We start from the raw sequence: 18,213 nt of genomic DNA, 5'->3' as shown, positions 1-18,213 counted from the left end.
GCATCTCCTCAAGACTTCTGAAATTCTCAAGTGCCAAAAAACCGAAAACACCGTTTATTTCTAGAAATCCTGCGCGTCCTTGAAACTTTTGATGTTTTTCATATTTCCAATTGCTAATTAGCAGCTTTTTCGTCAATGATTACCGTGGTTCGTGTCTCAAGTCATTCAATTTCTTCAATAACATCGAAATGCATCTTTCAGCCACACAATCAAATCGAATCCTTCCTTGCAATTGAACTTGTGCAAACTATAGCAAGTTTGGCGATAAGACTAGAGTCGCGACGGATGTTTATGTTTAGACTATTTTGCAAAAGTAAACCCTGATATGAAAAAAGAACCTGTTGTTGCACACAAGTGCACATATTAATTTATATTCCTTTAATTTAGTTTTAGTCACTTTAGAATTGCCGAACTGTAACGAACTAAAATCATTAAATATACATTTTACAAATTAACGAATCGTCTGCAGCGTTTTATTTCAAAAACGAAATAAAAGAGCCCGCACATTTGGTCCTTCGAGCCGGATATTGTAAAAACAATAACGGCACAGTTTATCGAAAAAAAATAACGAATAATTAAATACCGATTTATCGAATAATACTGATCGTGAGTGTGAACAGTTATCGAAGGAAGAACGATCCTTCACCATCGCTTCTCTTTAGCATCGAAAGAGAAAAGGGCTGTTCCTCTACTCATCACGGATATCCCTCATCACGGACATCGGCTTCAAACTAAAGGGCTGGAAAAGGTCAGATCTTTCCTTTATCTGCTTATCCTTTATTTTGTTGCAATTGCTTCTTTATTTGTCTTTTTAATATCGTTTCGTTGTTATACTTATCGCCTACGATGTCGACGTTGGGAGATCTTAAAAAATTAATCGCAAAGCGCAATCTAATCAAAGCGAGGTTAGATGCAATGGAAAAATTTATAAATAATTTTAAACCTAACGACAATATTAACGGCATAAAAGCGAGAATTGCAGAAATGCCAGTTATCCGAAGCGAATTTCAAGAAATAAATTTGAAAATAATCGACTGTTCAGAGATCGATGACAATGACGGTGACTCAAAAAACGAAATTAACGAGTATTCTTTGTTCGAGGACAGGTGGTACGGCATATTGACCGATATGCAAACGATAATCGATTCTCATTCACTTCCTGCCCCTGATATAAATATTAGCGATTTACCGAAAATGCAGTGTAACGTGCGTTTGCCGGTAATAAATTTGCCTGAATTCGCGGGCGCATATACGGAGTGGCTCCCGTTCTTTAACGCATTCGAAAGCTTAATTCACAAAAATAGCGGTTTAGATAATTGTCAGAAGTTTCATTATCTGAAATCATGTCTTAAGGGTGAAGCGGCCCGTTCAATTGAGTCGCTAACGATTTCGGACTCAAATTACGCATCGGCTTGGGATATGCTTCAAAAGAGGTATAAGAACACTAGATTAATTATTCAGGGTCATGTCCAGGCAATTTTAAATACACAGGAAATTACTAAATGCACGGCTGATTCTCTTCGAAAACTTGTGGATGATGCTTGTTCGAATTTGGAAGCATTGAAAGTTTTGCAAATACCCGTAGATACGTGGGATGCTTTTTTAGTTACGCTAATTACAAATAAATTGGATTACCAAACGCGAAGGGAGTTTGAATTAACGTTGGGCTCCGAACCGGTATCGAAAGATACACTTATCGAATTTCTTGAGAAAAAATGCATGGTCCTTGAATCTATGAACGTAAATATTAAACAAATGAAATCGCAATCCACCGGTAACACGAACGTAAACATTAACAGGAGACCGAATGCGCCGACGATATCTAAATCAGCACACGTTATCACATCGAATAAACTTTCGTGTTACTATTGTAAAGGAAAACATTACATAAATCAATGTGATAGGTTTTTAAGATTAACAAAGAATGAGCGATTTTCCGAAATTAAAAAGCGACGATTGTGCCTTAACTGTTTTAGAGACAATCATGTAATTTCGGAATGCCGGGCATCGGGCTGTAATATTTGTCACTCTAGATCGCATCATACGCTACTACATGAAACAAAAGAAGAAAACTCAAATGCTCAAAGAACGATTAACTCGAATCACTGTACACCGGCAGAGATTGAACGTAACGTTGTTCTATCAACGGCGGTGGTACAAATTAAAAACAATACCGGAAACTATCAAAATTGTCGTGCATTATTGGATAACGGGTCTCAAATAAATTTGATATCGGAATGCTTGTGTAAATCACTTAAACTACAAACGAATGATACAAGGGCTTCCATTACCGGGGTAAATAGCACTTGCAGCAAAACCATAAAATCGGCTGTTATCACATTCGAATCCATGCATGATAAATATGAAAAGACAATTAATTGCTTGGTAGTGGGGCAAGTTACAACAAGCCTGCCTACGGTAAGTTTCGATAAATCCTCTCTGGATATTCCAAAGGGCATAGAATTAGCGGATCCAAAATTTAACGTAAGCAGCCAAGTTGATTTACTGTTCGGGGCTGACTTGTTTTGGGAACTTTTGGGCGACAAAAGAATTCAAATCCGGGATTGTAGTCTTATTTTGTCCGAGACATTGCTCGGCTGGATAGTAGGGGGAATTCACCATGGCAATCGTCCTGGCGCATTGCGAGGTGTTTGTAATACGACTATTAAAAATAAAGAAAATCTACAACATCTAATAGAGAAATTTTGGACGCAGGAAGAATTACGGGACGAGTCGCCTAGTTGGTCTAATGATGAAAATTTATGCGAACAACATTTTATTGATACATATCATCGCGATAAGAATGACGGGAGGTTTGTGATAAAATTGCCATTTAAAAATGAGAAGCCCGATTTGGGTGATTCTGCACAAATGGCCCTCAAGCGTTTTTGTTCGTTGGAAAGAAAATTTAGAAAGGATAAAGATTTCAAAACGAGTTATAGCGCAGCCATCAACGAGGCGCGAATAGCAAAAATTATAGAAGAAGTCCCGGAAAACGAACTGATTAACGAGGATGTATTTTATTTGCCGCATTCGGGGGTATTCAAAGCATCAAACGTCACAACCCGAGTTCGCGTTGTGTTTGACGGATCGGCAAAGTCCAATAACGGCCTCAGCCTCAATGATAATTTGATGACTGGGCCCAACTTACAAAATGACCTTTTTGAACTACTGGTCCGATTTCGCTCTCACCAAATAGTATTCACTTGCGACATGGAAAAAATGTTTCATCAGATCAGAGTTAATGGCGAACACGTAAACTATCAACGTTTGTTCTGGCGCGATTCGGAAAGCGACCCTATCGGGGAATACCGCCTTACTAGATTGGTGTTTGGTCTAACGAACTCTCCCTATACCGCTATGAGATGCATACGACAGCTCGCGCAAGATTTTGGGGAAAAATTTCCTAACGCTGCCCGGGCATTGAAGCGGGATGTTTTTATGGACGATATTTTAAGTGGTGCGAATAGTGTAGACGATGCTATAAAACTTCGCGATGAAATAATAAAAATATTAGATTCCGCGTCATTTAAATTAAACAAATGGAAAAGTAACAAAACAGAAATCATTTCGGACCTATCCAACATCTCAAACACAATGTCGATAGACCTTGATAAAACAAAGAGTGCGAAAATTCTGGGATTGTGGTGGAATCCCGCGAGCGATAATTTCAACTATGAATTCGAAAAACAAAATTTATCGGAAAACTTAACGAAACGAAAAATGCTAGGCTTTATCGCGAAATTATACGATCCTATAGGTCTTATATCACCCATAATCGTTAGGGGAAAAATTATGATGCAACAATTGTGGCAAGAAAGAATAGACTGGGATGATCCAGTGCCTATTAAAATTAGAAACTCGTGGAATAAATTCCTAGGGGATCTGGAAGGCCTAACCCAAATCAAAATTCCCCGCAGAATATTGCCAAAATATTCTGAGCGTTGCGATTTGGTTGTCTTTTGTGATGCCTCAATGAGCGCGTACGGTGCTGCCGTGTATCTTAGGACTAAAATGAAAGGCAGCTGTTATTCTTCCTATCTGATATGTAGTAAATCGCGTGTAAGCCCATTAAAAGTAATGACGTTACCTAGGCTCGAGCTTTGCGCGGCTCTCCTTGCGGCTCGCTTGATTCATAGGGTATCAAAAATATTAGATCTAACGGTTGAGAATAGGTATTACTTTTCGGATTCCATGATAGTTCTACATTATATATCGTCCCCGGCCAATAACTGGCAAACATTCGTTGCTAATAGAGTATCAAAAATTCAAAATTTAAGCAAACCCAATGAATGGCACCATATTGGTTCAAAAGAAAACCCTGCAGACCTAATCTCCAGGGGCGCGACTCCCGAACAAATTAATACAAAGCTTTATTGGAATGGCCCAGAATTCCTAACGAGGAGAGTTTCGGAGTGGCCTGAATCCAAGTTTACACCCAGCGTAAACCTAAACGAACTACCGGAGAAACGAAAGAATGCCGTGGTATCTTGCTTAAAATTTAACCCCAGTTTAGCGGTAATAGGCAAATTCTCATCTTTTACAAAATTACAGCGCGTGGTCGCGTTCTGTTTAAGGTTTGCTTACAATGCGAATAATAAAGAAAATAAACGAATCGGTTATCTAACTAGCGACGAATTATTGAAAGCACGAAACTCAATACTTCGATACGTACAGGCGCGAGAATTCCCCGCAGAACTCAGAGATTTAAAAAATAAACAACCAATACAGAAGGGCAGCAAATTATATAACCTTGACCCCTTTATCGACAATTTGGGCCTTCTACGGGTCGGTGGTAGGTTGCGACATGCATCGATAGATTTTGACAGAAAATACCCTATTGTGTTACCGGCAAAGAATCATGTTACACGTTTGCTCATCAAATTAGAACATATTTCTTTATTACATGCTGGGCCAAATCAAACCTTAGCGTCCTTTAGATGTAAATATTGGCCACTAGGGGCACGGAGTGAATTCAGGAAAATTATCCACTCTTGCATTACCTGTTTTCGAACCCGCCCAAAATTAATAGAACAAAAAATGGGTGATTACCCGGAGGCACGGTTAGAACCCTGCAAACCATTTCTCAAAATAGGTGTTGATTATTTAGGGCCTATTTTCGTAAAACAGGGCGGTAAACGAAGTGTAAAGAAAACAAAGGTATGGGTTGCTCTATTTGTTTGCATGGTTACCAGGGCAGTCCATCTAGAGTTGGTAAACGACTTAACATCGGAATGCTTTATTAACGCCTTGAAAAGGCTTGTATCTCGACGTGGTAGGGTTTCGCTAATATTCTGCGATAATGCTAAGACCTTTGTTGGGGCAAAACGGGAAATTGGGGAAATTCAAGAATTTTATAAGAAATGTGAATTTCAAAATGTTCTTGATTACGCTTCGGGTTCTGGAATACAATGGAACTTTATTCCACCCAGATCTCCCAACTTCGGCGGACTCTGGGAACGATTGGTTCGTTCAACTAAGGAACATTTTAAGAGAGTAACTAGGAACGCGAATTTAACATATGAGGAAGCAATTACCCTAATTATCCAAATCGAAGCAGTAATTAATTCACGCCCTCTCTCGCCTTTATCCCAAGACCCATCAGATCTTCAGGCCTTAACTCCCGCTCATTTTTTGGTCGGAGAACCCTTTCAAACTCTTCCTGAATACGATTACACGAACCAATCAGAGAATCGACTGAATCGATGGCAACGAGTAGATCAAATTAAGCAGCATTTCTGGAAGAGATGGCGACGGGAAGTCCTTAATTTGATGCAATCACGCCCAAAATGGTGTCAGACAGGTCAAAAACCAGTTCAACGAGGAGACCTTGTCCTCATTCACGAGGAGAATGCACCACCGCTTCAGTGGAAGATGGGGCGCATTGAGGAATTGTTCCAGGGTCCCGATGGCATCGCCAGGGTTGCGGATGTTCGGACCAGCCATGGGACGTATAGGAGGTCATTGAGAAAGCTAGCCCTTCTCCCCGTCGAGTCACAATAAGTGCCGCAGTGGGGTGTGAAAGTTCGTATCAATTGACCCTTTAGGTGTCAATGGGGGGGGAGGAAATGTGCAAACTATAGCAAGTTTGGCGATAAGACTAGAGTCGCGACGGATGTTTATGTTTAGACTATTTTGCTAAAGTAAACCCTGATATGAAAAAAGAACCTGTTGTTGCACACAAGTGCACATATTAATTTATATTCCTTTAATTTAGTTTTAGTCACCTAAGAATTGTCGAACTGTAACGATCTTAAATCATTAAATATACATTTTATAAATTAACGAATCGTCTGCAGCGTTTTATTTCAAAAACGAAATAAAAGAGCCCGCACAGAACTTATTGCGGAGTATTTCCTACTTTGAGTACTGAATACGACAATAACAAGTTGAGGAAAAAACCAATTCATGGAGGAAAGTAACGATCAATTTACGATCTGTTACAAGTACCTTCTTCAAGTCCAATTCTTAAATTTTATTCTCTATGCACTCATTAAGTTACCAACTTCATCATGGAGTGAATATCCAGATGCTTTTAACTGTCATAAAGAATACGTTGATCGATAAACCACCATCATCATTATTTTTTGCAGCATGGACCAAATTAAGTTTTCTTAATGATTCATCATCATCATCATCATCATCATACTCATAAGGTCGTCAGTCCTAAGACTGGTTAGACACGCACCTTCACTCCTTTCTATCCTGAGCTAATCTTCGTATATCCCTAAAGCTACAACATCCCACATCCTAAACTATTTGCAAAAGATAATCTAATGTAGGTCCACCTTTACCCCTCTTAACTCCTATTTCTGCCTCTATGTTTCTGAGTAGATCATTCTGACTACAGAAGGTGTCCTACCAACGTACCTCGCCTATTTCTTATTAAAATTCATAGAGTCCTCTGTTCTCCTATTCTTTTCAATACCTCTTCATTTTTAACCTTCTCTATCCACGGTATCCTGATCATTCGCATGTAATACAACATTCCGAACGCTTCTAACCTCTTCCTTTCCGTTCCTCCCATACATCATCGCGCTGTAAACATACACCTTCTAAGGCAGTAAATATACATTAAAAATGCTACTGTCTTGTTAGCTTTTTCCATGAGAGGTGGGAGGTTGGGCGAAATGACAATGTTCCTTTATCCATCCGTTAAATCCGCTACTGCATGAACCAAATACAAGCAACAACCAAGTGCCAGAAATGCAAATTTTTAATTAAAAATGAAATGTAGGGCACCACACAAACACTCAGCCAATGAATATTCGAAAGATATCTAATAAAAATTAAATACCCATTAAGTAGGCATGTTCCATTGATGTTACGTCACTTTATCTACTGTAAATGTCGTACCTCCTTATGTTTCAACATGCACCGTAAAAAAAACTTGCCTACAAATAAATACTCATCGAAGCGCACTTGACCGCTTTTCCTTTAAGTTAAAATATTGTAAACAAAGGTGCGAACTTAATTACTCTTATAAATATAAACCACGTTTTTTAACCTTCAACTAATTATAATTAATAGATATAAACTTGCATAATCCGTTCCAAGGTCGCTCTCTAGCTGCAGGCCGTGAGTCATTTATTTGATGTTTGTATTTTTTTGCAATCGCGATATGCTATAACGTTTGAATGAACTTGTCACAAATGACACCCACCTTTTAGGAAGTGTGACATAATATTTTTTGCGATAAATTGTTCGTTAATTAGCGCATATTTAAACAGACTGCCTGGGGACTGCAGAAATTACTAAAATGCGCAATTAATACTGATTAAATTAACATGATTAAAGCTACTGCATTATAGATTTTATTGCAATTTGAATAGGTATCTAATAAACAGTAGGAGGTAAATTATTATTAAATATAAGATCAGAAGTTAAGAATAATGACTGTCGCATCCACCATATTTGTCAAAAGAATTTTACAAAACATGCATGCACATAAGAAAACAATGAATTGGGCGGCCCCTCTGTAAATGATTGATATTGATATAAATAAATCATGTGCTTGCATAATTGATAAAACAATTACTCTACAACCTTTTATAAATTACAAGGTTTGTTCGCAAAGTAATCAGACTCGGTCTCAAAAGGTACATATTGTGAAAGTCCTTCAAAATGGTCTCCTTAAGCATCGATATACCGTTACAAATGCGATTTCCCTCTAGAGGTCTTCTACAATAACCTATTTCAAAAACTCTACAACAGTACATTGGATGGCATAAACATCTTCGACTCGGTGACTTTTTAGGTGTCTTTTAAGCTTTGGGATCAGGAAAAAGTCCTCCGGGCTGTCACCGAGACTATGCGGCGACTGCGGCAGGGTTGCAACACGTGTCTAGGTCAAACATGCGGTCACGACGACGGTGTCGGCTGGAATGTTGTCTTGGTAGACCTTTGAACCGAGCAGCATGACCTAAAGGTTTAGATCATTGCTTAGCATTCGGGAGGACATCGGTTCAATTCCGAATGAGTCTACTCAGGCTGAAGTTTTCTTGTAGTCTCATTGGATCACATGCGCAGTAATATTCCACAGATAATCCTTCACTCTCTTCTGCCTTCATTTCGTCCGCCTCATCTTTCTTATGTCAACAACCATCACCTCATTTCCACCTAAAAGGAAGCTAAAGAGGGTCTTCCGCTCTACCCTCCGGCACAGCCCGAAAGGACTGCCCGCTAATCAGCCTTAGTAGCTGGTGGGAACGAAACACCCAGGTTTTTTTTTTAGTTTTATGGACTTTAAGCGATCGGCGATCTGCAGTTATTTCCGATTATAGGTTCTATGCAGACAGATACCTATAGCAGATTTTCATCCAAATCACTTGTTCAAAAGTGTCTAGATCGCTTCATGTCTTCAACGATCTTTTGAAACATCGGAAAATCTAGGTCCTTGACAACGTTGTCTTTGTGAACTTCGTTAACCAAGGCAAGCATTTTGGAGGTAGTTTTACCCAAATGAAAGCTAAATTTTTGCCCCAAAAAAAAAACTCAAAAGTAGCTTTTGCGTCACGAGTGACTTACTATGTCAAAGTCCCGCCCTGTACGTTGCTTATTTCAACATTTTATCATACATCCTTTCAAGGAGGAGCACACTAATAGCAAAGAAGGTCATCTCATTACTTTACGGACAAACCTTGTATATCCCCTATTATTATAAGTAGAACAGTAGTTAGTTTCTACAAACAAAAAAGAAAGCGAAGCAGAATATAACATGAAATAAAGACGTTCCGGGACAACAACAGAAGATGAAAAAGCCGCCTTTATCTCCATTTTGTTTACTACACATGCCGTGCGACAGTAATAAATCACATTAGCTTGTGGAGATGGGGGAGATTCCTAGGTACACACATACGTAAATACACAAATAAAGTTGTACAAGTACAAAGTGTAACAGTGATGATAAAATAATTTAATTAATTTCTAGAGATAAGAGCAAAATACCGCATAAACTCCCAATCAGTAAAAGCAATAAACATTATCTTTTATGCTGCAGCAGTAATTATTTTATCGTTTATTGTTTTGCCCATTTGTGACCGACCTACTTTTATTAAAGGCGACACGTGCGTGGTTACTTTTATTAATCGTAAGATTCCTCACCCAATTTAATAAAATGTCGACAATGTAGGTATCTATGCTCGCGAACGGTTAATTTAGAAATTCGAGAAAGGTTGTTAAAGGTGTATGTTTGGAGCGAGGCGCTGTACGGGTGCGAAACATGGACAGTGAGCGCGGCGGAAAAGAAAAGGTTAGAAGCGTTCGAAATGTGGAGTTAGAGGCGAATTATGAGGATACCGAGGATAGAGGTTAGAAATGAAGAGGTATTAGAAAGAATAGGAGAACAGAGGACTTTATGGAAGTCAATAAGAAATAGGAGAGATTTGTAGGACACCTTCTCAGGCATGAAGGTCTAGTCAGGGACATATTAGAAGCAGAAACGGGAGTTAGGAAGGGTAGAGATAGGCCTAGATTAGATTACTGTTCGGAAATAGTTAAGGATGTGGGTTGTTCTAGTTTTAGGGAAATGCAAAGATTAGCTCAGGATAGCAAAGAGTGGAGGTGTGCAACCAGTCTTAGGACTGACGATCTTATGATGATGAATGTAGGTATCTACTAATTATTACTTATCATACAATAAACAATTGTTCATTAAATGCTCAAGTTCAATCGGAATAAACAAATTGCTCCAGCAGTGTGTTAATAATTAATTAACAATTAAAAATGAATATTCTAGGTACCTCCTAATTTCTTTTATATTTTTAATGTTGCTAACCTAATATTTAAGAGGATTCATTAATAGTTCGGTTAAGTTGGCCTAGTTTGAAATTTAGATATTATTTTTGTGAACGTAGCCAGTCTTTTTTTGACATGGCTCAAGGGTAAGCCACCCAATTGTAAGCTTTATACTCCATATAACCCAAACGCCTTTAGTTACGTGTTCATATTCATACATATTCGTATTTTCCACCACCGCCTCTTGGTCAGTAAATGACATTTTCTTGGGTAAATTAGTAGTCACGTCTATAGAACGAAAAATCTCAAAAGTTCTCGATTTGGACAAAGTAATCGCCACCTGGCCACCCCAGCCAGTGCAGTCAGGCAATAGAATAAAAAAGTTGACGAATTCCGATATGAAAATGTATGCGTTTAACCCGATGGCAACATTGGCCAGACAGGACGTGCCCGATAATGGCGCAGATTATTAACTTGCAAGCAGTACGCACACACACACACACACAAGCACGTACTAAAGTTGTTATAACTTAACATTCATCTTGCCTCGTACTCCAAACTCCAAAGCCAACTCAGCAGTCAGCCAGTCACCAAAGAGCAATCAATGAGCAGATGTTCGAAAAAGGCATTAACAAAGAGCCGACATTAAATACGATACCATAACACATTTTTACTCTGCCCATAAAACTCCTACAGTCCATGGCACAAATAATTCTTAAGTACACTTTTAACAGGCAAAGTAGGTAGTAGGTATTTACATAATATAGGTACATACATATAGAAAAGAAGGATGAAATTGTACACCTAGTAATCTTTTTGAAGCGAGAACAAACACATCCGGTGACGCTGAATATTAAAAATGATGATTAAAATTATAAAAAACTCATCATCATAAGGTTGTCAGTCCTAATACTGGTTGGACACGTACCTCCACTCTTTCCTATCCTGAGCTAAACTTCGCATTTCCCTAAAACTAGAACAACCTACATCCTTAACTATTTGCGAACAGTAATCTAATCTAGGGCTACCTCTACCCCTCCTAACTCCTGTTTCTGCCTCTAATATGTCTCTGATTAGACCTTCATGCCTGAGAAAGTATATCCTACCAACCTATCTCGCCTATTTTTTATTGACTTCCATAGAGTCCTCTGTTCTCCTATTCCTTCCAATACCTCTTCATTTCTAACCTTTTCTACCCACGTTATCCTCATCATCCGCCTATAACACCACATTTCTAACGCTTCTAACCTTTTCTTTTCCGCCGCGCCTACTGTCCATGTTTCGCACCCGTACAACGCCGTGCAAACATACACCTTTAACAACCTTTTTCGAATTTCTAAATTAACCGTTCGCGAGCATAGAAGTGACAATAAAAAAGAAATATCCACCAATTTCCTACGTATTTTCAAAGACTTACTAACAGTGGAGGTAAACCAACCAACTGTAAAATAAAGAAATCTCAAGACTGCTCCCCCACCAGATGTTTGTTTGCTCAATGATGTTGTATTGTAAAGTTAGTTGTAAACATTTGCTGCTGTTTCAGTTTGCAAGGTGATTAACACAAGTTTACATATACGATGATACGGTGTTCTTTCAAACTATATTTCAAGGAGCTACTGCTCTGCCCAATGTATTTCACAATACCTAATGTAAAGTGCATATTCGTACCTATTCACGTAACATATTATTTTGTTTGATGCTACGTAATTTCATATCTAACTGCTATTCCCCATGGGTTAAAATGCTTCAGATTAATTTGATATCACGAGCAGTGACACTGAATTCTTATCATATTAGCGATATGTTTGATGTTTTCATTCACTTTACGTAAAAATATTATAAAAATTGAAAGGAAATCAGTAAATTACTTTTGCCACCAACTGTACATGCATAACGTTCAGGGAAAAGAAAAGCTCAAATTCTCATAGCGAGCGAGCTTCACCTTCCATTACTATTTTAAGCGGTTTAGGTGCCCACAGTAAAAGCAGATGGTCCACGAACTTCACGGAAAGTACAATACGCAATCGCATATTTATTTAACAATGTACCTATCACTAGGCTTTTCTCAGTTTTAATACGTCAGTACCTAACCCAGGGGTTGGTAAACTTAATAAGAGATAAAAGAACCAAACTGTTTAAGTATTATCACTGCAAATCCAAGACCAAGGTCCGTGAGATTCTAAAGTACCTGTAACTAAAAATCATACTCTATTTTTTATACTATACGCGATACTAACCACGGCTTGAACACATGCAGCAAGTCATTCTCAAAGCACCACATGTGGCCACTGACTTAAGAAAAATTCATGGAAAAAATACCAGGAGAAAAATTTAGGTCAAGTATTTTTGTTTTGTTTTATACCACCATCAAAGTAATACTCAACAAAACAGATCGCGCACGATTACATATTTTTTCTGACAGGTGTAAAAATTCCACATCAGGTATCCATTAATTAAAGGAGTTCAACAAAACTTCCGCAGTTTTAAAATGGTTCGTCCAAGGACGATTGGTTTCCTTTTAATCTTCTTATTCTTGTTATGCAGACGTCTCGTTGCGCGTGTCGAAATATCGAAATGAACGGTTTGACTTTGAACTACCACAGGCGTACGAAATGTCGTTAAATTGTTACTGGTCTAGGAACTTATTGTTATTATCAGACGTCAAAGTCAATAAAATTTTAATGCCTACACTACATCCGGATTTGAAGATACTAATCTGGAACCGTTATACGTATTCCAGGTGAATTTTAAAAAACTGCTAGTGTAAAAAATGTCTTATCGAGAATTTATTAATACGTAATAATAGAAAATCACTAATTTTTCAAAAGCTATAAAACAAAATCTTCGTACAATTATTCTCCATTAAGTTTAAGCAGACACAACTACAACTCTTGACCTTTTCGTAATCTTAGTTTTTGAAATGATGGGAACGGAGCATAGTAGCACACATTTCTGGAATATGCCAAACGAAAGTTACATTTTTAATTTAAGGATTAAATAATGTAAATAGAAAAACAACAAAGGACACCGAATGACACAACGTGGGCAAGTAAATTTGCAATGCAAAGAATCTTACCATTGTGATACTACCTTCTGCAGATTAGCGGAAGTATCAACCTTGCGAAACCATCACAAACCTACACAAACATGTTCTTCTTAGAGACACAGTTTCTGTTTGTTTCCGTTTCACCGACACTGGAACACGTTTTCCTTTACTCACTAAGTACTATTTACTTTTCACCCATATTTTTCTACAAGCGATTTCCACACAACGATAACATTACCAACCGTTAAATGTTCCAGAAGGAGACGAGGACGAAAAGAAGTGCATCATACAAAAACCAGAGAGTAACTAGACGGATATAGATCATTAAATAGTACAATACACTTACAAACGGACGGACAGACAAACGGACAAAGTTGGTCTGAAAGATGACAAAATAAAACTGCGCATTCTTAGCAATTAGAGACGCACTTAATTTCGAGAGCGTCAACTGGTCATTGAGCCCTCAGCAAAATACAACAACATAACGCGCGCATACGAAGAACTTTGCAGACATACAAACGCATTTGATATTGTACATAGGTGAATGCGAAATGCAACATTCACATGTGTACTTGTTTGATATATGAGTGCAACAGAACAGGAGAGAGGTCTAATTAAAAATAAACTGGCACCAGCTTACGTAGCTCGAACCTAGCCAACATTAATGAAATGCAAAGGAAATTGCGTTTGGTTAAGTCGGTGTATTAAAGGTTGAAACTCCAAAAAAAGATACACAAACTGCTGGAATTCTAAGTTGTCCAAAAAAATTGATCTTTCCTGTTTCAATTGATCCTAGATACCATTATGGTTTGTATCATCGTTTGGGTAAATCAGGAAAAACAAACAACAAAATAAAATTCAAACAGTTAAAATTTCTCCCTAGGAATTATTATCGGATGAACTTTTACTTGAAAAGAACCATATACTAACGGTAAAGAGACGCAAGTTTTAGATAAAAGACTTCCAAGCATCCTCAACTGTACTACTGCCCAAAATTTTCTAAGATCAAATCAATACGGGAAAGAATGCAGAATAATGATCCATTTATTCGAACTTTAAATTTATTCATTAATAAATTGTATTCTGAGAAAATTCCGAAATTTTATGGGAATTTAGGGTGAAGTCGAAATTTCCTTGCGAGTTGGTTCTTAAAACTTACAAACCTTTGTTAAAATTGAATAGAATGTTCCCTTATTCTTGTTTAACTTCCTGTGTACCTTCCTAGTCCACCAAGCTAACCGATAACCTAGTCAAATCTTGGGGCATTAATATTTCACAGATAATCTTTCATTCTCTTCTGTCTTCACTTCATCCGTCTCATCTTTTTCACCCGAACCACCACCCACCCATTCCCACGATTTCTGAAAGGAGGCTGAAGAGGGCCTTCCGCCCCACCTTTCTTAGTAGTCCGGCGGGACGGCTCGCCCACTAGCGCTATTGACTGGTGGGAATGAAACACCCATGTTTTTTCCTAGTCCTAGTAGGGTATCTTCGTTCTAGATCTAAATACTATTACTTCCTGTTGTCGAACATCATTGACAGCTGTCATCATCAGCCATCTTTTAGAGCTGAACCTCCCCACTTTCCCCAGATGCTCCATCCCCTAATACCCTCTTCATCTGTTGCTCCTTTATCATATGGTGCTCCTCTATTGCTGCAGCTTGTGATACCTCATACGTAGACACTTCAGCTTGAATTTTCCGCATTCTCCAACCATTCTTATCAACCAACATGGAAGACGAAAGGTACGTGTTGGTCCGATAAATCAACTGTGTTCTACTGACATTGCAAACTTATTTAATTTCAGAAACGTCAAAATGAGCCAAAAATTCAATTTGGAGTAAACAGATTCTAACAAGTTAAGTAGTCGAGGAATATAATCTATTTAGTACCAATAAAAATTGAATTCTGGCGTGGCCCGAAGAAAAAAATGCCGTAACAAAAGAGAAATAATTTTAATTTGCAAAAAACTGCGACCCAAACTAAAACTGTGCTTGATCTGACGTTAGCATGGTCACTCGACAATAGCATTACACTGTAGATACTTGTTTTTGAATCAATTTTGCAACAAGTGCAACAAATCAATTTTGGATCGAACACAGGTGTCTTGATTCTGTTCCCAATGATAAAATCTTGGTCAGATTCTCACAATCTTGGTCTGATTTTTACAATTTAATAGTCAGTACTGAATGGAATGTCCAAATTCTATAACTGGAACATCCCAAACAAGAGAAATGAAAATTAAAGAGTTTGCAATCAATGTAATATCAAACTAACACTAAAATATTCGAGGTAAAGAAAATTCGTATTGTAAAAGCCCCAACTGAAGTTGAAATAATATGAACATTGACTTGCGCCAATAACTGTTACATCTAACTTTCTGATAGATAGAAATTAGCAATAACACTCCCTTCCATCTTTTTCAAAACGTAATGATAGTTCAGCACAATTTGCAAGCACCTTTCATTCGTCCTGGTCACCTTTCAAAACTCACGCTTTCATCAGTAGTTCTCCAAAAAAGTGTTACCATTGTTCTTGAGCAACAGTAAAGAAAATCATTGCAAACTCGGATTCCTTACAGAAGAATAACAAATGGAACCAAAAAAATTTACATGCATTATATAAGTAATGCACTCATTGTATCTAAGTAATCCATTATGGCAAGCTGATGTCAACTGAAAAATACTTTCAGCGATCTCAGAACTGGAACTTCTCATTATCTAATTAAAACATTTCATTACCTGATTAATAAGTCGAATGTAATGGTCCTTCAGATTAGACCGTTAGAGCGAACAACAAAACGTAAATCCGCCATGCTTTATCTACTGAATTATATTCAAGTGGATAAGTCGCAAGTGCTTAGTTGTTTATGATATCAAAATAACCTAACTGCACTTCGTATAAATAATCGACGTACAAAACTTATGATTTTGTGGCTAAGTAATTTTTCTTCTACTGATTGGCAACATTACATGACATTTCATAAGATTATTTCAACAATTTACTACTTATTATGAGATTCATTAACGTTCGACAAGGTCCTTTTCTAATAAGGATACCTATCTGTCCTATAGCCACTACATGAAAGGCAGATAGCAACGATAACATGAGCAAAAAATTGTTGGTGGTAAGAATTCTGTTTCAATCTCCTTGGATCTCGTTAGCACGCCGTGAATTGTTCCAACAGAAGACGGAGCAACATATTTGTTACCTTTAAACAGCAACACAAACAAAATTACATCAAATGGCAACATATTAACGTAAAAGTTTAAAAACAATTATTATTTCAAAAATTAATTTAATTCTTCTGTGTATTAACTTCAGCTGAACAGTTGAAGATCGCAACAGTCCATTTAACTTATCGTTAGAGGGAGTCAATTGTAGATAACCTAACCTACCTCTTTGCTATACTACTTCAATTTTCGTAAAGGTTTCTAAAGGAATAATAACTACAGTGCCAGAGTGTAAATAATAACCACATTGTGTGCTCTTGCGACCGGGGAAATGTAAAATTATGACCACTTTACTGTGTTTACATTGTTACTCATTGTCCTCTGTAACTTTAATTTCAGTTGGACCCACTTATCCGAACTCATTAGTTGTTTAAGTTGGTTGGCCGAATTCTTTTAGAGTAGACCCTTATTTGAATTTCAAATTTATATGAGAAATGACAATATAAAGAAGATTCAATATTCGGGATTTATGACTAGGGTCTAGGATTGGTTCTCCTGCTTCATTAGGTCTGGATATGGAGCCATTTTCCGACATTTTGTCAGATGGGTGCAGTCCCAGCACTACGATTACGACTCCAATCGTAGGCACTTTGTTTTCAGGATAGAGATTATCCACTGTTTCGTTATTTTGTGTATTTTATTCTGTTCTATTGGTATGAAGGTCTAGTCAGAGACATATTAGGGGCAGCAACGGAAGTTAGGAGTGGTAGAGGTAGACCTAGATTAGATTACTGTTCGCAAATAGTTAAGGACACGGGTTGCTCTAGCTTAAAGGGAATTTGAAGATTAGCGCAGGGTAGGAAAGAGTTGACGTGCGTGTCCAACCAGTCTTAGAACTGACGACCTTATGATGATGATGATATTGGTTCGTAGATTTTTGTACAGAAATACAATAAAATTAATTGTACCTACTAATATATAATTCGCATGCAGAATTCTCTACAGAACTAAGGCAACTAATCAGATATGTGTACGCATTAATTAATTCTTGACAAACATGAATATATATCTACTTTTTCTGTACATAACCATGCACAAGTACTAATAAAGGCCCCTAAGACTGAAACATGAAAAAAAATTGATTTCGCTTAGTTTGTGCATTTTCGTCATATGTTTCAACAGAAAACCACTGAATAATGCACATAATAAACTTAAGATATTTTCGCAAAAACTTCAAAATATGCATACAGATAAAAAAGTAAAATTCACGACATACTTACCCACCTAAAATAACAATAAAATTTAAGCTCGTTTTCTTTTTTGAGAAGAAAATCAAATTCTTCTCCAAGGAGTAAATACAAAACAAAACGCAGTTACCTATCATTTAAGGAATTGAATGAGTCAAAATTGAGCACAACGTCCAAAATGATCTTAACACAAGAAAACACCAATTCCTGTACATGCACATGATGAAGGTACATTAGGCTCTTTTGCACAAAACAAACAGCAAATGGTTTGATACGATATGTAACTGATAACGAACGGTGTCGACGAACTAATGAAGATGAAGGATGTTTGATGAAGATGATAATATTGATAATGATACCTATAATAAAGCCACCCTAATTTTCAGCAAAACGTCAAACAATTCGCCTCACCTTATTAAACAAATTGGCTATGTACAAACAACATTTGGACGTCGGCATTATTAACACCAGCAGAATGACGTAGAAACATCGCTGAAAAACCAAAACATAT

General features: G+C 37.5%; 1 protein-coding gene across 4 annotated transcripts in view; it reads right to left on the bottom strand.

The window, feature by feature from the left end:
* Positions 1-18,213, bottom strand: part of LOC108738443 (signal-induced proliferation-associated 1-like protein 1) — an 84,026-nt gene that overhangs the window by 19,574 nt on the left and 46,239 nt on the right. For 2 of the 4 annotated variants that reach the window (XM_018471856.2, XM_018471853.2), the window contains exon 2: positions 18,114-18,194. The exons of 1 other annotated variant lie outside the window; for it this stretch is intronic. In XM_018471856.2, the coding sequence (XP_018327358.1) occupies positions 18,114-18,161 (48 nt within the window). In that variant the 5' untranslated portion in view covers positions 18,162-18,194. Of the gene's footprint in view, positions 1-13,312; positions 13,785-18,113; positions 18,195-18,213 lie in introns of those variants that run through there. One more of the 4 variants, XM_018471854.2, reaches the window with a different exon arrangement.

This window comes from Agrilus planipennis, unplaced genomic scaffold (assembly GCF_000699045.2).
Source record: "Agrilus planipennis isolate EAB-ADULT unplaced genomic scaffold, Apla_2.0 scaffold20, whole genome shotgun sequence".
Classification (NCBI taxonomy): Eukaryota; Metazoa; Arthropoda; class Insecta; order Coleoptera; family Buprestidae; genus Agrilus; species Agrilus planipennis.
Note: the sequence above shows the minus strand (reverse complement) of the source record. Positions and strands in the feature narration are given on the sequence as shown.